This window comes from Pipistrellus hanaki (genome assembly GCF_964339955.1).
Source record: "Pipistrellus hanaki genome assembly, chromosome: 3".
Taxonomy (NCBI): domain Eukaryota; kingdom Metazoa; phylum Chordata; class Mammalia; order Chiroptera; family Vespertilionidae; genus Pipistrellus; species Pipistrellus hanaki.
Genome location: NC_140505.1, coordinates 140160608 through 140182776, shown reverse-complemented (window position 1 = coordinate 140182776; position 22169 = coordinate 140160608). Strand labels below are relative to the sequence as shown.

Genomic DNA, 22169 nt, shown 5'->3' with positions numbered 1-22169 from the left:
CTCACGTGCTCTTCGCCCTGCCAATTGAAAATTACTATTCGCTTCCTCTGTTCCCCATGGAAACAGCCCCGCCCCATGGACCGCCCGCCTCATTCCGTTATGAGGTTTTGGCATTTTATTGGGTGTTTCAGCTGACAATCAAATACCTGCGTCTTACGGCTGGACACCTTGCTTTCGCTAAGCAAACTAGTGCATTTATTGGTCCATACAGCAATCACTGGCACCCGGCAGGCCAATAACCCCCATGGTAGGCGGGGTCTAATGAGGGCGTCGGGCCAATCAGCGGCGGCGTTGTTTTTTGCGGCTCCACGTCGGCACCAGCTGCGGGGCAAGATGGAGGCGCTGATCTTGGTAGGAGCCGGGGCAGCGGAGATGCTGCGGTGTCCAGAGGGGCCGGGAGTCGGGGTTCAGGCTGATTGGGAAGGGTTAGAGAGGGGAGTTCCGGGTAACCTCGGGGGCCGAAGGTTCGGCCAGGCCCTGAAGAGCGTGTGGCCTAGAGCAGGAGCTAAAGCCTCGGTTTAAAGTAGGAAGCTCTGTCGGGGGGAAGGTGGAGTTGGTGGAAAGTTGAAGGGAGCACAGGGAGTCAGTCCTTAGGACGCCAAGGTTCACGAGCGAACTGAATTGGGATCTTTCAGGGGTCCCCGATTCTGAGTCTTGCGGATGAACTCCTGATTGGAGTTTCCCCAAATCTCCTAACTCGCCCCAAATTGTAAGAATAGAGTGCAGGTTTCTTCTGCGAGTTGTCACAATTTGATAATTGCCTTTCACATTCCTTCAGAAAACTGTTTTCTTTTTACTTCGGTTTCCTGTTAATCCACTTTATATTGATTTGTCATGAGGATCAGTCTTTCATCCAAGTTCTGGAATTCCTGGTAGAGTTAGGAACATTTTTCGTGTCTCCTTATTCTGCTCTCCTTTTTCCTACCCATATAAACTTTAGGAATTATTCCTGTAGGATCTGGGATGCTAACTCTTTCTTAGGCTATAGGAGAATTTTGGTGGTTAAAGGGGTGTATGTCCATATGGTCTTTTATACTTGTTCTAACAAATAAAGCACTATTACTTCTTTTAAAATTGGACCAGAGAATTTCTCTCAAAAGTGCCCCATCTCGCCCTACCCGGTTTGGCTCAGTGGATAGAGCGTCCGCCTGCAGACTGAAATGTCCCAGGTTCGATTCCGGTCAGGGGCATATACCTTGGTTGTGGGCACATCCCCAGTAGGGGATGTGCAGGAGGCAGCTGATAGATGTTTCTCTCCCATTGATGTTTTTAACACTATCCCTCTCCCTTCCCCTCTGTAAAAAAAAATAAAATAAAAAATACCCCATCTGTTCCGCAGTTTGGAGGTGTGTATGGGAATTTAGCTCCCAGCTCCTTGCTTTGTTGAGTTGAACTTTAGGCCTTTTTCTTTCCTTCAGCTCTAATACATGTACACATTCAGATCTCACCAGGTAAAAGAGAACAACAGTTTCAGTTACCTTTTTCAAAGTATCAAAGATAGAGATAATTGGTCAAGTCTAGGTAAAAAGCTTAAAATTTGAGGGTTTTTTTTAAAATTTAATTTGAGTAGTTTTTAATGAGATATTTTCTCATTAAATGTGAGTTAATCACTGTTAATCAGTAAACAGATGTGGGGTAAGTTCTAAGGAATTGGTTTTTTTGGAAGTTCTTAGAAATTTTTAGACTTTCCTACATCTGTTTAGAAGGGAGCCTGTTTACAGGTAAATGAGTGAGAGAGATGATACTTGGGGAGCTGTGTGTAATGGTTATATGTAAAATCTCTTACATTTTCTCTTACCTCAGTTCTCTGTCTCTGCTTCCTTAGTGAAGTATATTTCAACCTGCTTCTTTTATTCATTTTAATCTGTACCTAAGATGCCACATTCACAGATCCCTGATAACCTGGTCAAGTACTCCACCCCTGAACTTTGCTTTAGGAACCACACTGATTTTGCCCAGCTGGTGTGGCTTAGTGGTGGAGTGTCGACCTATGAACCAGGAGGCCACAGTTTGATTCCCAGTCAGGGCACATCACATGCCTGGGTTGTCACTGCATTCCCAGTAGGGGGCATGCAGGAGGCAGCTAGTCAGTGAGTTTCATCATTGATGTTTCTATCTCTCCCTCTCCCTTCCTCTCTGAAATCAATAAAAATATAAAAACAAAACCTATACTGATTCTTTGTCATGATGAACCTATGTAGTGGAGTTAGGAGAAACTAGCTTATAGGGAAAAGGGCTTGCTCAAATAAGTACCTGGTCAAAACTAGATTAGATTTTGATTCCCAATCTCTGACTAATTCTCTAACATCACCTTATCATCAGCTTCCACCTCTTCAGTATATAAAATTGTACTTTGACCATCAGTTATATAAAGTACCAACTGGTATCAATTCTTGTGCTGATCTCCAGAGATCTTAGAATATTAAACTAGTATTTTCCTTTATCTGTGTCAGCTCTTTACAACCTTTTTTTTTTTTTCTTTCCCCTCTTTATAATTTCAATATATTTTGGGCTGCCAATGAAGAATTTATATACCCTTCTCACCATTCTAACTCTTCACAATAGGAGTTCCAGGAGAAAATTAAGCCCTAATGACCTGAGACATTGTATGTAATGAATCAACTTTTCTTTATCACAATGGCACTAGTTCTGTAACATGCTTCAGAGAAGTGAGAAAATAGTCGTGCAAATAATTGTCAGCATTCAGTGGTTCAGATGAGGAGCCCTTGTTGGGATTTAGGTGATATTGCCTAAATTTTTCTTTTTTTAAAGTTTTTATATATATATATATATATATTATTGATTTTTCACAGAGGAAGAGAGAGGGATAGAGAGTTAGAAACATCGATGAGACCTTTCAGTCCGCAGGCTGACGCTCTATCCACTGAGCCAAACCAGTCCTGGCTTCCTAAGTTTTTCATTCTCTTCTCACTACCCTCAAAATTGTACTGATCAAATTGTGGCCCACAAAATTTAGCTCCCTCTGGTTCAGAATCATCCTTCCTCATTGCTCCTTTTATTCTCCTCCCCTCTTCTGTCTACTCAGCAGTATCTCCTGATTCTTAGTTCACCATCGTCATTATGAAAAATATGAAGAATTCTTGGATCTGAACTTAGCTTTCTTCTGAACTAAAGAGTTTACTGTAACTACATAGTATTTAACCAGCCACTCCCTAGAAAGGGAGACAACTTCTGAAGTTCCTTTACGCTTTCTCCTTTCACTTAAAAATTACAAATTTTTATTGATTTTTAAGAGAGAAACATGGATGTGAGGGAGAAGGTTCATTAGGCTGTTTCCGGCACGCCCCCTACTGGAGATCGAGCCCACAACCCAGGCATGTGCCCCGACCAGGAATCAAACACTGAACTCCTCTCCTGGTCCATAGGTCAGTGCTCAATCACTGAGCCATGTGATTCACATTTTTATTACCTGGTTTGGCTGAACCTCTTCAGAAATCTGATCAAAGCACATTCTATCCTCACCTCTGCAACCGCATAGCTGTAGAATATTGAGAAGAGATCAAGAAGAACCATCAATTGAAATTTGACCTGATTATGAGTATATCTAAATATCACTAGGATCTCTGCATTTAAGGATTTTACAAAGAGTCACATTTCTTTTTGTTGTTTTTATTTTTTTTGTTTGTTAATCCTCCCCAGAGGATATTTTTCCATTGATCTTTTTGAGAGAGTGGAAGAGAGAGGGAGAGACAGAGAGAGACGTTGATGTGGGAGAAACACATGGATTGGTTGCCTCCTTCATGAGCCCTGACCCTGGCCCGGGCTGTGGAGGACCCCGCAACCAAAGCACATGCCCTTGCCCGGAATTGAACCTGGGACCCCTCAGTCTGCAGGCCGACGCTCTATCCACTGAGCCAAACTGGCCAGGGCACATTTCTTTCTTTAATTAAATAGTCCAGCCCTAGCTCTCAAGCACATTCATCTAATTTTCTTAGGTCTTCTTGTAGTCTCTAAGGAAACAACATTTCACCTCCTCCTCTTCCCGGTAGTTAATAATGGTGCTCCCAGCCTGCATCTGTGGACTCAGCTTTCTCTCTCCTGCTGTTTTCTCCTGGTTATCCCTTCTGAATGAAAAGGGATCCCTTAAGGTCACATTCTCTTTTAATAACCTATGGAATCTTCAAGATAAAGGTTATCCCCTTCCTCCTTTGGTTTACCTTTTTTCTCAAAACTGAATTTTCCAGCAGACTAGATCCTTAGATCTTCATATATTTCATTTCTCAACCCTCTTTGGATTCACTTTCAGAGTGCTTTTCCAGTGCTTTATGGACCAGACTTCTTGTTTGTATTTTTCTCTCTCCCCTTAATAACATTTTTATCCAAAAGGAAAATTACCAAATCCCGAGTTGTAAACCTCATTCAAGCATCAGGGCATCCAAAGTGCACACGAGTATGCATATATGGAGGAGGAAACTATGCAGAATACATCAGTGAGTCTTAAAGGCTGATATTGCTCTGTGGCCTTCGCTCCCTGAATCATCTTAATGGGGCTTTTGTTAAATTCCTTTGGCACTAACAGTAGAGGTACTTGGCCTAAATGTCCCCTCCTCCTGCTCTGGGCAAAGGTATCAATTACATTAAGCCCCCAAAGCACTCCCATCTCCTTCCTGGCAGTCCCCTGTGCCCCTCTCCCAGCTGTGTCCTTGCTGGTGCCTGGCCCCCCCATTTCGTTAGGAGGAACAATCTCCTCGCTCCTGCATGTGGAGATATATTTCTCAGCCCGGGCGCGAGCCGTGCCAGCACTGCCCCCGGTGAGGTCCCTGGCAGCCATAAAAATTTTTATTGTGATTATGTTGGTGTCGGGGTGTCCATCTGGGTTATTGCACACCTAGTTTAATTGATTGAAGTTTAATTTATTGACACTTCAAATTAAATGATCAGAATAAACTGTGCTGTTACTCTGGCCGGCTTGTTTTAATGGTTGATTGCTGGAAGCAGACCTCGGCTTGAACTAAAACCCCTAAAGAGCAATTGACGCTGCTTCTAACTCTCCCCATGTCTTGCCCTCCAAGAAGACCTCGTTATAGATTTCCGACGTATTTATATATATATATTTTCCCTCTCCTTCACAGTGGTGGGAAAGAGTTGGTCCCTGGCAAGGTATAAATTACATCAAAGGTCTAGGGGAGCTGTCACGGTCAAAAGAGGAGGAGGGGGTCTCCACATGCAGAGAGCCAGGCCCTGAGAAGCCAGATCTTCCCTGGGAGGTAGAGGATGAATGCAATTATCCAAATATTTGAAGGAGCATAATGGCAGATTTAAAGTCTTTCTCATACATACTTGCTACTGTTTTTTACTTTGCTCCATCAACATGACTTCCTTAGACAGGATATTGACAAGTAAACTAGTTATAGAAAAGGGAACTAAAGAAGCAAATAAAGGATAGAACAGGAATAAAGAATCAGTGCCTAATTACCCATTTATGTTAGAGTAATTAGAAAGACAAAGGCAGAATGCTCATAGGCAGCCGATGAAGACGGATTGGGAGGTTAAGTCCATGACATTTTAAGATGCCCCTACTGGCAAGGGCCCACCCATATTCTGCCTCCCGATTCTGCCCCGAATAGGCTTTCTCCCAGATCGGAGTTCCCCGGTCCTTAGGTTCCTTAGCCTGGTCACCTCTTCTGGTGTGTGACCACATCTCTCCAGGAAATCTTTCCTGATGTGTAGCCTGAATCTTGTGTTCTGTAGATGAAGCCTAGGTCTTCTTTGACTTTTTTTTATTTTTTTTATTTTTTTATTTTATTGATTTTTTACAGAGAGGCAGGGAGAGGAGAGGGATAGAGTTAGAAACATCGATAAGCTGCCTCCTGCACACTCCTCACTGGGGATGTGCCAGCAACCAAGGTACATGCCCTTGACCGGAATCAAACCTGGGACCCCTGAGTCCACAGGCCGATGCTCTATCCACTGAGCCAAACTGGTCAGGGCTTGACTTTTTTTTTTTAAATATATTTTTAAATTGATTTCAGATAGGAAGGGAGATGGAGAGAGAGAAAAAAAATCAGTGATGAGGGAGAATCATTGATCAGCTGCCTCCCGCACACATCTCACTGGGAATTGAGCCTGCAACCCAGGCATGTGCCCTGACCAGGAATGGAATTGTGACCTCCTCGTTCATAGGTCGATGCTCAGCCACTGAGCCACCAAGGCCGGGCCTTATTTGACTTTTTACCTTTCCCATTATCAAGGCAGATGATCCCCATGTATATCCCGTTGGCCTGGAAAGCGCTGTCTACCAATCTTCTCCCTCCTTTTCTCTTGTGTAGTTTTTAGAAGACTGAAACTAGGAGAGAGGCTAGCGATTCTGCCTCAAGGGTTGTTTGAGGGAGCAAATAGATTGAAAGATGAACACAGAGGCTATCGATTCAGTCTTTTTAAGACTAGCTTTTTGGTGCTCACTTCAACAGCCCATATACTAAGATTGGAATGATGCAGAGATTACTTACATGGCCCCTGCACAAGGATGACACGCAAATTCGTGAAGTACTCCATGTTAAAAAAAAAAAAAAAAAAAAAAAAAAAGACTAGCTTTTTGTTTTCAGGAGCAGATGGAGGGGAGGGGAGAGTTGGGAATAAATTAGGATACCGATCATGATCAAGGACTCATCAGAAATGGATCTATCCCCATTTGATTTTTCCCTTTGCTGAGTGATATTTAAATGAGGGCTCTGAATTACCAAACTGGGAAAGCAGAATGTTCTAATGTTGCCCCCTAGCCTCAGGTGCAGAGTGCTCTGATTTCTGCTTGTTCAATTCCTTTCTCTTCCTAGTAAGTACTGCTTGCTTTGTCCCACATTCCTGTAATTGTTTCACTGCCATAATAGTGTAAGAATTAGGGACTGTGTGACCTCGGGGCATAAAATTCTCTAGCAGACTGGCTTTCTGAATTTTAATACAGGAACAGCTTGGTTATCCTTGTCCTACCTGTCTCAGAGCCACCAAATGTGGTCTTCAAAAGCTGTAGGGGTGTGGTGCTGACCTTTGCTTCCCTTGCTGGCTGTGTTAGTTTTATCAATCATATTTATTTATGAAGGCCACACATTTTTTTTCGTGTTTTTTTTTTTTTTTTTTTTTTTAAATATATTGATTTCAGAGAGGAAGGGAGAAGGAGAGAGAAATAGACACATCAATGATGAAAGAGAATCATTGGTTGGCTGCCTCCTGCACACCCCCTCCTGCAGATCAAGCCAGCAACCCTGGCATGTGCCCTGACTGGGAATCGAACCTGACACATAGGTAGATGCTCAACCATTGAGCCACATCAGCCAGGCGGCCACACACGTTTATTGAAGTCATTAATTGGTGCCAGGCAGAGGAAAGGGAGTGATTTATCAAAGTATCACTCATTTCCCTCTTTTTTCATTCCCTCCCCACACCTTATTCAAAGAGAATCTAATTTAATTCTAAACTTAGGTCTATGAACTCCTTCAAATCATAACAATTTGTGAATGTGTATTTTTCTGGTAACAAGGTCCAAAAATTTCATAAGCTTATCAAAGGGGTCTGCTCTACTTGAAGAAAGGTGTTCACATGAACTGATCTAGCTCAGGCCTCTCATTTCTCCAGCGAGGAAGCTGAGTCCTAGAGAAACGTAGAACTTGATGTAATGGATGGCAGATCCAGACTCTCGTATAAGGATTTCTTTGGAGTTGAGAGACTTTTTCTCCTGTAGTGTCAGAATTCTTAGTAACTGCGTTCACGTTTTGTATCTATTTTCAGACAGGAAGATTCTTTCTAGGTATCTCTTCTGCCAGTTCTTCCTTCCCATGACATGCTCACTTTCCTCTGTATAACCAATGTTTGGTCTTGTGTCATCCAGTTCTGTGGTACCTGTGGCTCCTGAGCATTCTTTCCTGAGCTGTGCTTCTTGAATCTAAGAATCCAGTGGGTAGCATATGAAAACTGCTCCTCCCTGTCAAAGCATTTACCTAATTATTTTCATTTGAAGTCCCTAGGCTTGTGGCTGGCAAATTGGAGCCCTCAGTCCCAGGGGAGCTTTTCATTGTCAACAAGTCGGCACAGAGTCAGGGAACAAATACCTGTGTAGGCCATGTAGAGCAGGGATTGATATCTAGGAATTTCTCCTTCTAGTTTTTACTGTCTTGGCTTTACTTTATAAATAGGATTGAAGGAAGAGCATCTTGTTTCTAGTTGATAAAGATCTGTTACCACGCCAGAGTACTACTTTTTGGCATGACCATAAAGATTTCTTTATAAGTGGGGAATGAAGAACTTTCTAGGAATCTCAACCAGATTCTTGCTTGTGCCCTTTCAGCTCTGTGAATAGCATCCTCCGACTTCTCAAAGGCTTCTTGGTTCCCCTCCTCCAAATGAATCAAATAAAGTAATTAGAGCCCCCAAATATCCTGTCTGCCTGGACACTCCCCCAAACACCCCCCAGTCATCTTCTGATGGCGTATCTATGACCTTACCCCAAAGTGTTCTTTTACTATATACATTGTGAACACAATTTAGTGCGTTTTTAAAAATAAAGAACACACTAGTCGCCGAAACCGGTTTGGCTCAGTAGTAGGGCGTCGGTCTGCGGACTGAAAGGTCCCGGGTTCGATTCCGGCCAAGGGCATGTACCTTGTTTGCGGGCACATCCCCAGTAGGGGGTGTGCAAGAGGCAGCTGGTCGATGTTTCTCTCTAATCGATGTTTCTAGCTCTCTGTCTCTCTCCCTTCCTCTCTGTAAAAAATCAATAAAATATATTTAAATAAATAAATAAAAATAAAGAACACAATAAATAGATTTTTATAGGTTTTGTTGATTTCAGAGAGGGAGAGAGACGGAAACATCAGTGATGAGAAAGGATCATTAATCAGCTGCCTCTTGCACGCCTCACACTGGCGATCAAGCCGGAAATCCAGGCATATGCCCTATTGGGGAATTGAACCATGATCTCCTGGTTCATGGGTCAAAGCTCAGCCACTGAGCAACTCTGGCCAGGCCAATTTAGTGCTTTTTCCAGAATCATCTCTCCTAGTTTGGCTTACAAGACACACGAATAGCTTTTATCCAGAGCTGCTTTTTTTTTTTTTTTTTAATACTTTTGCTAATGATTATAATCCTTAGGAAGCTGCAGGTCATCGGAATGCCCACAGGGGGCAGCACTAGGCATGACTCTTCCGCTCTAGTCCTTTGGCTTAGAGAGGGGAAACTGGGAGAGGTTGATTTTTCCCTCCACCCGGCTTCAGAATCCCCTTGTTGAGATCCGAGACTCCTTTGCACCAGGCTGTTTGCTTGCTCGGTGTTGTTTTAGCTCTCCTGAGGAATCCAGTCTCGGTTTTTCTTGGTAATAAAAAGCAACATAAAAATATATCTGAGCCACACAACCTCCTACAAATTAATCTGCCTGCACATCATTTCCAGGCACCATTAGCATTTGAGGTGAAGTTCTGTTATACACTTAGGCTGTGGCTCTCTGAAAGTCAGTGCATCACAGAACTTTGTCTCGAAAGCTTTCTCGCAGCTACCCACTTGGGCGTGGGAGGAAAGAATAGACCTTTTAAATCCCTTGAACATGGTCCTAAGCTTGTAGGTCTTTCTCAGTCATCAGCATCTCATGTGTTACAAGGTCAAGCCTAGTCCATTGCTGAGGAAGCCCATTTCTCAATGGCTGGGAGTTATTTATAAACTTGCCCTTTGCTAAAACTTAAAAATGAAATTGCATTATCAGTAATGGCTTCTGGGGCCTTTAAACTGGCTGGTTTTATGGTGTGAGAGGAATCCCTGGCCCTTCCCACTCCTGAGACGTAAAGGCCCCGGGCTGAGTGTAACCAGCTGCAGTCAGGAGGTGGCAGGAGAAGTAAAGGAGAAGCTGCTGGCTCCAGCTGGAGCGGAGTAGAGGATTAAAGCAGCATTTAAGCTCCTGCCTAAATGCTCGGCCTGATTTAGTGCTGTTACTCCCTTGGAAGTTTGAAATGACCATCTCCTTCTCGTGCCTTCTTACCCCTTTCAGAGCTGTAAATAAGTCCTATCTGATCTTCTCCTTGACTTCCTTTGCCCGTGTTTTATCTTTCCCAGGAAGATCCAGTATTTTTATTTGGGGGGTTTTCTTGATAGCATCTTCTAAAAAAAACTCATGAAAAGAGCCAGAGAGCTGTTTCTCTTTTCTGCAAGCTGCTGTAGGCACTCACACTTCGTTGGCCACACAGGACATGGTCTGACTCTCCTAGTTGGCAGGTGGCCGGCCATAAGGGTTTTTCTTTTCTTCGGGCTCCCATTCTTTCTAAGGATGCCAGACTCCATGGCTGCAGGAACTGGTTACCGATGCCAGCTCAGTGCCCAGTTTAGAACGTTAGGAAGTACGCTAGGGTTGCTGTGAATGCAGATAGAGGAACAGAGCCAAAGATTTCCAGGGAAAAGATCATAAGGAAAAAATATTTCTTCTAAATTTCCCTCCCTGTGGACTTCTTTTCCTCTCTTAAGGAAACTGATTCCCAGTGGTGTCTTTCTTTTTGGTGAATTGGGGATCCAAGTTGCTCTAGAACGGAGCCTGCTTTGGGGGAAGATCTTTCTTTGGGGAATTAGGAAAACTTTTATTTCTGACCTATTAAATGAGAATCTTGACTCTTCCCTCTGCTAAACACAGAGTTCCTTTGGTTGCCAGAGGAGTTCATCATGCCTCATTTCCAGAGTAATCTATATATGGGCATCTTTATGTAGTGGGCATCTTTAAGGAGTATTTATCAGAGGAGAGATAAGTTGGTAGTAATATCTCCCAAAATGGCAACACTAGGTAAGCTACCTATATCTGGAAGTATAATAATTATAGGAGGGTCCCCTAGATGTATACTACAGCAAAAATTTTTTACTTATTCTGAAACTTTAGTCTCATAATCATTCAAAAAATACTGAGAGTTTAGTATGGATCAGGCATTGTTTTGGACACTTGGGATAAGTCAATGAACAAAACACAGAAATTCCTGTCCTCAAAAATGTAAGTGGGGAAAGCTTCCATTCTTCACCTTGCTGTCAAAAGACTGGGCTGCCTTTACTCTCAACTCCCTGAGCTAGGGGTGGTTCATTGCACGGAACCATAAACCTAGAGCCTCATGGGACAGTTTACCTTTACAGATGCTCTTTCTGGGTCCTTGGCAGTGATCCTTTCCTCCTCACTCTTGGGTCTTTGTGAAACACATGCTTGGGGAGTATATTGGGCTCCTTTGAGGACTGTGGTTTCCCTAAGCGAGCCAGGAAAGGGAGACAGCAAAGCAGCAGCCTTGTCTGATAGCACAGGGGACAGATATCAGTGGTTAAGTAATATTGATTAGAAAGTCAAGGACTGTGGAGCCTGCAAACACCTGTACACATATCACTGCCTTCCCTCCTTTCTCTTTCTTTCTCTCCTGGTTAGCAGGTTCTCTAGAAATTGCAAGAGTGGAGGAGCTTTTTGCAAAGTGACACACTTTGCAGTTACTTGAGTTTGAGTGTAACCGTTAAGGTTGAGGCTGTGATTCCTTTATGAGGTCCAGTGTCCTCCCGAGTTTGACTCTGGGTAGTGAAGAAACACCCCTTCCTGCTCTTTATCTCCAGTCCCCAGAGTGTTTCTCAGACAGATCCTCTTCTCATTGCTTCTTAACTCCCCCCAAATTCAGATTGGTTTTTGTCCTGGCAAGTTAAGGGGTGGTGGTCCGAGTATAGTAGCAGAATTGGAATCGAAGGGGAGGTCTGGGAGATGGATGTCTCACTGGGCTGCATTCAGAGTTGGTGTGTGTGTGTGTGTGTGTGTGTGTGTGTGTGTGTTCATGCGCTGGCATTTCCCTCTGTTCAGTGGGTGGGTGGTTGAGAGAAGGCTTGCTTTATGCCTCTGCATTGGGACTGCGGAAACATCCAAGTACAGCAGGGCATTCAGCCCTGTTTTCAAATAGCCTTGTGCAGTGCCTACTAATTAATCTGGTCACATTCCATACTCACCTGTGAGGAGGGTAAAATAACAGCATGACCTACCTTGATTAAGCGCTCTGTAGGTCTGGCTCAGAGAAACTGTTCATCTGATGCTGCTTGGGAGTCCTTTGTTAAAATGCCCCCTCTCTCAATTCGCTTCACTCACCGCTTGGCCATTCTCAGTGGGAAATGTCAGTATCTAATCAGGCTGGGCTAGGAGACACACGGAGGTGGCCAATGGGACTAGGAGAAGGTATCTGGTGCGCCAGTGGTGCCAGGAGCCTTCAGGACTGAAGGTATGCTCCTCTCTCTTCAGGAACCCTCCCTGTACACTGTCAAGGCCATCCTGATCCTGGACAATGACGGAGATCGACTGCTTGCCAAGGTGAGGTTCCCTTTCCATTAGTTTAGGAGAGAAACAAAGGCTTACTCTGCGATTTGGGACTGGTCCTATTAACTGATATTTCTTGATACTGTAATTTTAAAAATTCTTCCATCTTTCCCATGACTACTACAGATAAAACCTAAACTGCTTCTGTCCCTTAGTTGCCCTGTTTCTCTGCTTGCTAGCCTAGACTTTGACCTCCTTTGTTATCAGCATTAGAGCGGTGAAGAACTTTGGCACCTTGGTTTCTGAACAAAGCAGTGTCCGGCTGTGAGAAGTAGCCTGCCTGTGCCCATCACTCCTGTCCCTTTCCCTTCTACTTCTCCAGGGAAATTCCTTGTAGTTCTAGGGTTCCAGCCCTAGGCCTGAAGTTACCACCACGCTTGTTACCTCCTGGCTTTCCCATTGTGATACTTCTAACTTGGGATCTATTAAAAAAGAAGAGAAAGGACACCCCTCCACTCTCCTCTGTATTCTCCCCCTCCTGCAGAAATTTTTTCTGTCCCTGGTGTATTAACTCCGGGCAAGCATAGCATAAATCAATCAGCAGGTAGAGATTAGTTTAGAATTCACCAGCTGTTCCTCCCTGTAATTGGATGTAACTATGCAGGACACCTTTTGAAACAGTTATCCAGTTACTAAATGCCAGACCTGTCATAGGTCTTCAGCTGACTGCGACGGATTAGCCCCTAAAGAGCAGAGCGATTTAGCAGCCTGCATCTCCGCCTCCTTGCCAGCGAGAGCTTGGGAGAGGACTCAGCAATGTGCTAGATTGCCTCCTGCTTCTTTCAGTTTACAGACAAGAAAGCTGAGATATGAGAGCACATAGGGTAGGGTTTGCCTTTCTTTAGAAGAGGTTTTTGTCGCCTTTCCCCATTCCTCAACTTCGTACAGTGAATGAGGGTCTGCGGGAAGTGTTCTGTGCCTTTTGTGTTCTCTCGCACTGCTCCCTGGCCTGGGGAGCTCCTGGGAAGCATTGGAGAGGTGGCCTCAGGATTGCTCTCCTAGAACATGGGCAGACCTCGTCATAGGACTCCCAGGCCTCTGCCCTTACAGTCTTAGAAATGTGAGGTGAGGTTATTTAGAGCAGGGTTCTTAAAACATTATTTTTGTATCTGATTACTTGCTGCCCATTTGCTGCCTCTGTAGTTCTTCCTTCTTTTTTTAATATATATATTTTATTGCTTTTAGAGAGGGAGAGGGAGAGATAGAAAAATCAATGATGAGAGAGAATCATTGATCAGCTACCTCCTGCACACCCCCACCGGGGGTCGAGCTGGGACCCTTCAGTCCACAAGCTCTATCCACTGAGCCAAACCGGCTAGGGCAGTTCTTCCTTCTTTATGTCAGTATTTCTGCCTTAGCCATGCCTTGAAAGAGAGAAATCCAAGATCAGGGCAAACAGTCGCTAATCATTCTGGGCTCTGAGCTCTAATGACCCAGCTATTCTCCTCTCCCTCTGACCAGTACTATGACGACACCTACCCCAGTGTCAAGGAGCAGAAGGCCTTTGAGAAGAACATTTTCAACAAGACTCACCGGACTGACAGTAGGTCATTTTCCTCCCACTCCTCCCTGAGCGGGGGGAACCATGGTAGGAAGCGGGTGGCGGCGGGACTGCGGAGAAAGGATAAAACGACTCTGCCTCCTTTTTCTCTTTTTTTCCTCCTCCCCTCATATAATAAACTCTTCAGAAATGTAATGGGGAGGTGAGTGCACCTCACGCGGGAATACCGTGCTGGAAGGTTGGCTGTTAGCTACCTGTCTAGTCCCTGGATTTATGAGCCTCACTTGACAAATTTAACTGCAGCTCTGCTTATTGTACCGCATCCATTAGGGCAGGTAAATGGAAGTCTGTAAAGGTGACCGCTCTGCATTTTCACCTCCGAAGGATCGACTAGTATCCTGTCTCTTACACGAGGAGGGAAATAAGAGTAGTGGGGGAGGGATTAGAGGAGAAGATACATTTACCGGTAGACTTCCCCAAATTTATACTTCCCTTCTGCTACCACCTATAAATAAACAGCAGATCAACTTTGGGGGTCATTCGACCTGCATTACCTCAGGCCAAAACAAATGGGTACCAGGAGTTCCTGGTAATTCCTTCTGTCCCACTTTCTTGTCTCAGGCCACCTATTGTTTCCATCTTTCCCCCCAGGTGAAATCGCCCTCTTGGAAGGCCTGACAGTAGTATACAAAAGCAGCATTGATCTCTATTTCTATGTGATTGGCAGCTCCTATGAAAATGAGGTGAGAATCCCCACCCCTCTCTGCTATCTCTGATCCCACTGGCAGGACATAGTTACTGCTTCTGGGCCTTAAGGAGTACCACATCCCTCTGGCTTCTGACTGGGCTAATGAAGTTTTTAGAGATTCCTGCTGGCTTCACAAAAATGGCTTAGCAAATGAATCAACCTAAAATAGGAGTTTTCCCAGATCTTTTTCCCAACACATGTAGGAGATGTGTTGGTTTTTTAAAATAAAATTCTTTGTGAATTTTTTATTTATTGATTTTTAGAGAGAGAGAAAGGGAGGAACATGGACTTGTTGTTCCACTTATTTATGCATTCATTAGTTGATTCTCCTTTGTGCCCTGACTGGGGATCGAACCTGCAATCTTGACGTATGTTATGATGCTCTAACCAACTGAGCTACCAGGCCTGGGCCTAAAATGATTTTTTTAAAAAATATATATTTTATTGATTTTTTACAGAGGAAGAGAGAGGGATAGAGAGTTAGAAACATCCATGAGAGAGAATCATCAATCAGCTGCCTCTTGCACACCCCCTACTGGGGATGTGCCCACAACCAAGGTACATGCCCTTGACTGGAATCGAACCCGGGACCTTTCAGTCCGCAGGCCGACACTCTATGCACTGAGCCAAACCAGTTTCGGCTAAAATAATTTTTTAAATATATTTTTATTGATTTCAGAAAGGAAGGAAGAGGGAGAGAGAGATAGAAACATCAATGATGAGAGAAAACCATTAGCTGCCTCCCGCACACCCCTTACTGGGGATCAAGCCTGCAACCTGGAATCAAACCAGTAACCTCTTGTTTCATGGGTTGATGCTCAACCACTGAACCAAACCAGCTATGCTGGATGGATAATGTGTTTTAAGATGGATTTCTGATATAGGTTGGGGGATGCTTGCTCCTCCTATGAAGATTCCACACCTGACTGAGTTTGGATCAATCAGCCCACATTTTGGGTCATGGTGAAGCTATACATTCGGAATGGCTTTAGACCTTGAGACTTGTTTACTTGAGAAGATTGGATGTAGTCCTAACCTGCTTCCTCTGCACAGGAAAAACTGTTTACCTCAGATAATAAGTTCTAGGAAGGAGAATAGATAAGTAAAAATAAGCTCCCACATAATTTGAGGCAAAATTAAGTTTGAGAGAACCAACTCTTACTGAGCTCTTATTGCTGTAAGTATTCTGTAAAGTACATTGTTATTGAAACCTTACAGCACTTATTTGAATTGTAGGCATCGGTGCCCTTGTTTTGTACATGAAGAACCATTTGAAATTACTAGTCTTTAACCACTGTTGAACTACAAAAGTGGCAGTTTTATGTGGTTCAACCTAATTTTCCCAGGGTTACACATGTAGAAAATGGCTCAGCTGGAATTTAATCCCAGATCTGTCTGACTTCAAAGCCCATGCTCTTTTGACCAACTCTCTGATCTCAGCTATTTCCTGGTTAATGATTTCTCTATCTAAGATATCAGATAATGTATACAGTTGGTAAATACATGAAGAGCAAGCATGCCAAACTCACAGCCGGTGGGCTGCGAGTTTGACATGCTTGATGTAGAGGATTATGACAGGAAAGTTCTGTTTGAACCGTCTGGTCAAAGAGAGACATCAAATTGTAAGATCATGTGGGAGAATTTATTTCTGTTAGGAGAAACCACAGGTCCTCTTTCTGTTTTGCTCTCACTTCCACCTTATGCTTTTGGTCCTTTTGAAAGCCTTTGTCTTTTGATGCTTAACCAATTTGAGGGTTTTATTTTTAAGTAGCAGCTTGGAGAGTCTCAAACCTTATCCTTCTGCTTTTTCTGTCTCCCAACAGCTGATGCTCATGGCTGTTCTGAACTGCCTCTTTGACTCATTGAGCCAGATGCTGAGGTGAGCAGTCCATTCTTGACATGTGTTTGGGAGAGAAAGTAACTATTCTTTAGGCCCAGGGATTTGTGGGGAATCAGCAGAGGCTCCAGAGAGCTGATTTACCTTCAGAAGTTGGGCTTATTATTTCAGAGTAATTCACACTGTTGGGGAAGACTGGAAGAATGGAGAGTATGTCCCTCTGGGATAATCCTCTCAAGAAAAAGGGGATTGTAAGGAAGCAGAATCTTCTCCTCTGTGACTACTCTATTCCCCAGTGGCTCTGTCAACGCACCCTTAAAATGCTTTCCTGGGCTTCATTCTTTACATTAGAGATCAGAAAGGGGCAAGCATAGGGAAATGTCCCAGATAAAACATCTCAATACTTTGGGAATGGAGTCAACGCTCCCAATTTTCCACTTTAGCCCTTAGTTTTTTCCCTTCTGTAGAACAGGAAGAATGTGCCAATACCCTCTTCTCCCCTTCCATCACTCCCCCAGTCCTCTGTTCCCCATGTAAGATACTCTTCCTGAAAATATATAGGGCTCTGAATTTCATTCCCCTAGCGGCTCCCAAGTGAACCCAGCACAGACAGCCGTCCGGAGAAGAACAGCAGGTATTCTCAGCCTCACAAAATCAGCAGGGTGAATGGCTCAGATTTCCTCAGGAAGGGGATGATTTATTTCTTAGCCAGGTGAATGAAAGACTTCATTTCGGGTAATCTAGTGAAAGAGTCAAACTGACGGATGTGACTGGCCACAAACTAACCACCGGATCTGAGGCTGGTGGATGCTGCGGCCCTGACTGTTCCCAACCCCCTTGTTGGGCTTCTTTTCAAGACCTGAGCCGAGCTGTGGGGGGAGGTGGTGAGGGGGAGGAAGAGGAAAAGCAGTAGAGAGAGGCTTAGAAGGCTTGTCAGAGCTGAGTGCAAATAGAGTTTGCACTCAACCCCTCCCCGCCTCCCACCACCACTAGATTGAGTTTTAGCTCTGTTTATTTCCTTTTTTCCACCCACTGATGTCAGCATTGATGAGCAATATCATGAGCAGCATTGTGGCAGGTAGGAAAGAAACAATAGCTCTGGATAATCAACCCTTGACTAGTCGGAAATTAATTATTTTTTAAATCTCTTTCCTGACATTCTTGATCCTTTCTCAGAAAAAAAAAAAAAGTAGGAAGGGGTTTAGAGTGGATTAGCTAAAAAGTTCTTATTTACCTTACTTCTTTGTGCGGGTGGTGAAAACATTTATTGGTTTAGTGCAGGATCCCAACTCGGACAATGTCCTAGGATTCCGTTCACACATGGGCTCGTTGTCTTTTTCCTTGGGGACGCAGGAAGAATGTAGAGAAGCGAGCTCTGCTGGAGAACATGGAGGGGCTCTTCTTGGCAGTGGATGAAATCGTAGATGGAGGGTGAGTTCTCTCTGACTTGTCTGGAGCTCCCTGGACCGTGTGTGTGTGTGTGTGTGTGTGTGTGTGTGTGTGTGTGTGTGTGTGTTGGGGGGCGGTTGGTAACTGCCCTAACTTAAGACAAGTGGTCTGAGTGGCCAAACCATCTCCACAGTGAGTTGGTCCCTCAGGAGAGTGAACGATGGTCTCTGTCTTTGTAGGGTGATCCTGGAGAGCGATCCCCAGCAAGTGGTACACCGAGTGGCATTAAGGGTAAGCAGGAGTGTTCCTCTCTATTCCTCCATCTGCTCACTTCCCAGGGCCAGATTTGCAGAGGGTATCTAAGGGTTTGGGCTTGTAGAATATATACAGTCTTCTCCTTTTTCAAGTTCTCACTGTCCCAAAGAAGGCAAGCAGAGGAATGTTATTTCTGCCCCTAACCTGGTACCTAGCACCTCAAATGGTCTTTGCATAGAGCGCACATTTAATACATACTCACTGAATCAGTGATGAAATAGGGATTTTAATATTGCTGGTCCTGAAACTATAAAGGAACCTGAAGTTGGTTTACTCTTCCTTTGGGGTGGATCACAGTCATTTGAAGAGAGTCTTCCTTGTCTTTTAAGGTCTTATAGAATGAGGATAATACCTCTTCATCAGGAAATACTTATTTGCTAGAACCTCAGTCCTCTTTGGTGCTAGCGATAGCAGAAAGGGGACTCTGAATTAACCATAGAAGGCTCCAGGTGTGCTGGGGAGATAATGATGGGTGCAGAGAGAGTCCACCAGGAAATTGTGGGGGTGCAGAGATGTCTGAGCAAAGCACATCTCCCCATTCACAGAATGTCCCATCTCTGACCTCCACAGAGTGAAGGCTGACAGTGCTGGGTAATGGGAAATCTTTTCCCTTAACTGCCGTGGGCTCCATTTGCATAGTTTAATCTTCTCCTCTAACATATGTCTCTATGTGGCAAGAGAGAGGGCCCCCCCCCACCAACTCCCTCCTTCCCCTTCTCAGGCTGCTGTTGCAGCAGTTTATTTCTTCAAATTAACATGCTGCCGTTACCCATCAGGCCTTGCAGGATCCATTAAACTATCCCTGGCTCCCCCTCATCCTTTCCCTAGTGATATTGATATTCAGGGAAGGTCTTCTCTGATTAGGGAATCAGGTCCTCCTAAGTTGTGGATCACATAACCTGCTAATGACTTGGAATTGAATAAATCTTTTAAGAAGTCCTCCTGCCTTAAAATAGAGGATGGATGAAAGGACCATTTTTTGCTCACAGTCCCCCTGGCCAAGTAAAATCGTGGTTATGCTAGTCCCTAGGAAGGACTGAGAAATTTAAGGTATCTGCCCTTTGCTTCTGTTTAAAGGGACCATCGCTTCCTTGTCCACTAGCAAACGTCAATCAGGTCTTGCTCCAGCTTTCTCCACGCTAAATGCCGTTTCCTCTGTGTTGTAGGGTGAAGATGTCCCCCTTACAGAGCAGACCGTGTCTCAGGTATGACTTTTTCCTTTCTTCCAAGGGACTGGATCACTAAAGAGGCTAGAATAGCATTCCACAAAGTCTGAATGAAAGTAAAAATTGAAGGCACATCTTCCTGGACTCCCTCATATTCTAGAGAATTGGAATTCACACAGCCAAATTCTCCTACCCCACCCCAGCTTCCACCCCAGTTCCCTGTGAGCAGTGGCAGTTAGCCTTGGCGTGTACCCTTCAAACCCTCACTGCCTGATGCTTCATTCAGTGATTTATTCCTCGGCAGAGGCTTGCCTTAAGCAGATGGTCGGTGTGTGTACACACACACAGTCTCTCTCTCTTATTATTCAAATGAGGGCTAAGTTGGAAATGCATATTCTAGAATATGCAGGTTTTACAGATCCATCCTGCTCCTTTGCAAATAGATTTGTCTACCTGAAGGGGGGAGTAAGGGAGAGATTCTGTTTTCTACCCATTTGGAATTCTCACTAAGAAGTCCATCTGGGTGTGGTAGCACACACACAACCCTTTGAACATATGTCCAGTAACCCCCAGTTTTTTTTCTTTCCTCCCAGGTATACCTCTTCTCTCTTCATCCTCCTAATGGATTTGAAATTTTTTGCAATTTCTCAAATTGACAATCTTCTAGGGCCTTAGAGAGCTTCTTCCCATTCTTCTACCTTTGGGGATTTTCTACTTGCCATTCTTCTAAGGACAGGGAAGGCAAGTGAGGGGAAAGAAAGCCCCGTCCCCATCCCCACCCTACCCTCAGCAAGCCCCTCAATGCTGCCCTTGTCCCTGCAGGTGCTGCAGTCAGCCAAAGAACAGATCAAGTGGTCACTTCTTCGGTGAAGACCCCACTGTTCCTGGCTCCTCACCCCCTCAAAAAATCCACATATCTGCCGAGACTTCTCATCCAGTCCCCCAACTGATGCTCTCAGGATCATCTCGGGGATCACAAGGGATCCTTAAATCACCATCCTGTCTGTGGTTGCTGCCCCCAAACCCCTAGGCGCTTCCCATTCCCTCTCTCCCTCCCTCCCTCTCTCTCTCTCTCTCTCTCTCTCTCTCTCTCTCTCTCTCTCTCTCTCTCTTTTTTACAGTTAAGGAAATAAAGCTCCCAGGAGATGTGGGTGCAGGGCAGCGGAAGCACCTCTTCCTTTCTAGACTGGATTATGCTCCCATGTCCTCCTACCCCGCATGTTTTCTTCACTTCTGTGCCCTTTGCCGCAGCTACACGTCAGATCAAAGCGGGAGAAAGAATGTGCTGAGTGTTTTTCTCCCTCTACTTTTATTCAGCCTTCATCCCAACTGTCCATGTGTCCAGCAAGGGGAGGGAGAGGGAGATCTTTTCTATAGAATGAATGGGGGGGTTGGGATAGGTGTATCTGGTCTCAGCCACAGCCCCCTTTACTAGCCTCAGCATTTTCTACCATCCCTTCTTCCTGCCCCATCCTCCAGTCTTGGAAAAAAAGATTGGAACAGCTCAAAGGCAGGGTAAGAAGTTATTTAAATTTTACTGGATAGGGCTTATAAAATTCTGTATTTCAGTCACAGCTGCAGTCTTTACCCTGATTCTGGCTTATAGCTTCAAAACTGCTGTGGTCTGCGTGTTCACTGTGGGAGTGTCCATTTCTTGGTTCCATACCTTAACTCTACCTTCCCTCCCCGGGACGTTTGCCTGGCTTGTCCTCTGTACCTGGAGGAAAGCCAGTCCCCGAACCAAAACTCTGTTCTAGTCTTGGGAGGAAGAGTTTCTGCTCAGAACTGGGGAGGGGGTGGAATTTATGGCTTGGGCCTCTGGGCTCTCTCAGTCCTGTTTGCTCCCCCACATGCTTCTCACTCCCCTGCCTTGGGCCTGCAGTCTCCGCCGCTTAACCCTATCCTCTCCGCCTCGGCCTTCTCTCCGGGCCGTAGGTCTGGGCTCTTTCCCTCTCTAGGTCCCTGCGAGAGAGACCTTTATTCAGAAAACCTTCAGGATGTGGATTTCCCCAGGGAGATGGAGGATGAACACCCACTCTTGAGTCTAATCTTTTCTCTTGACCCAAAACTTCCCAGGAAAACGTCTCAAAAAACCTTCCTGAGACTTAGGGTTCTGCCTCACCCACTATCTGCTCATTCTCCAAGACTGAAGTGGGGTGCACAACTGGGCATGTTTGAGGGGGCATTTTTGTGTAAGAGATGTCTGGAGTCAGGGGATAGCCACCTTCCTATACTGCTCTGTGCAAAGTGGAATAAAACAGATTTCTTTTTCCAAACTGCCTTTGTGTGATGTTTCTGCTCCTCTTGCTCTCTTTTTGGCAGCTGCTCCTATTCCTCTAGCATTCCCCCCCTCTCCCCATCTTATAATATTTCTTCCCTCTTACCTCAGAGACTCCCCAGCACTCTCCCCCACCATCACTGCCATCCCTAATTTACTGGCCTGTTTGCCTCCTTGGCATCTCTCAGTCCCCTTGCCTGGAAATTGGCGCCAGGGGTGGGGTGGGAGAGCATTTTCTCAGTGGGAGACCCAGGGAACTGAGTTCTCCTCCATCCCCCCCAAAGCCAGCTGCCTGCTCCCGCCTCAGCCATTAGTAACCCGGAGACGAGCACCTGCGTGGGGGCTCTCCTGCAGACCCTGCTCCCTTCCTGCACCTCCCACTCCTGCTCTGAAATGGCGCTGAGCGGGTTATTTATCGGAGCCAGCGCTGCTCCAGAAGGTCAGGACGGTGGTGTAAATAACCTCTTCTCGCCATTTCCCCTTCCCTCCAGAGCCCGCTCCCCTCCCCCTCCTGCACCTTTAGTCTCACAAATGAATGTGGCTGGGCTGGCGCAGAGCCTGGCCCTGCATCTTAATGGGGCAGTGAGCTCACAAGATGGATTTAGCTGGGGATTTTATGGTTGCCGCG

At 45.0% G+C, this 22169-nt stretch overlaps 1 protein-coding gene across 2 annotated transcripts; it reads left to right on the top strand.

Annotated features, from left to right (window-relative positions):
- Positions 1-240: 240 nt before the first annotated feature.
- On the top strand, positions 241-21539 carry COPZ1 (COPI coat complex subunit zeta 1). 2 transcript variants are annotated; one of them, XM_084877139.1, is made up of 9 exons: positions 241-351; positions 12233-12301; positions 13769-13850; positions 14460-14551; positions 16380-16435; positions 17747-17824; positions 18022-18073; positions 19264-19302; positions 20086-21539. In XM_084877139.1, the coding sequence occupies exons 1-9, from the start codon at positions 262-264 to the stop codon at positions 20131-20133; spliced, it is 606 nt and encodes a 201-aa protein (XP_084733265.1). In that variant the 5' UTR covers positions 241-261; the 3' UTR covers positions 20134-21539. The 2 variants fall into 2 exon arrangements, with proteins under 2 accessions (XP_084733265.1, XP_084733264.1); XM_084877138.1 differs by lacking the exon at positions 20086-21539 and adding an exon at positions 19931-20008.
- The last annotated feature ends 630 nt before the right edge of the window (positions 21540-22169 follow it).

Excerpts from the sequence above, each read along its gene's own strand:
- COPZ1 (XM_084877138.1), top strand. The coding sequence starts at position 262 with ATGAGGGCGTCGGGCCAATCAGCGGCGGCGTTGTTTTTTGCGGCTCCA. Across the intron at positions 14,552-16,379 it reads GCAGCTCCTATGAAAATGAG|CTGATGCTCATGGCTGTTCT; the intron begins GTGAGAATCCCC and ends GTCTCCCAACAG. Across the intron at positions 18,074-19,263 it reads TACACCGAGTGGCATTAAGG|GGTGAAGATGTCCCCCTTAC; the intron begins GTAAGCAGGAGT and ends TCTGTGTTGTAG.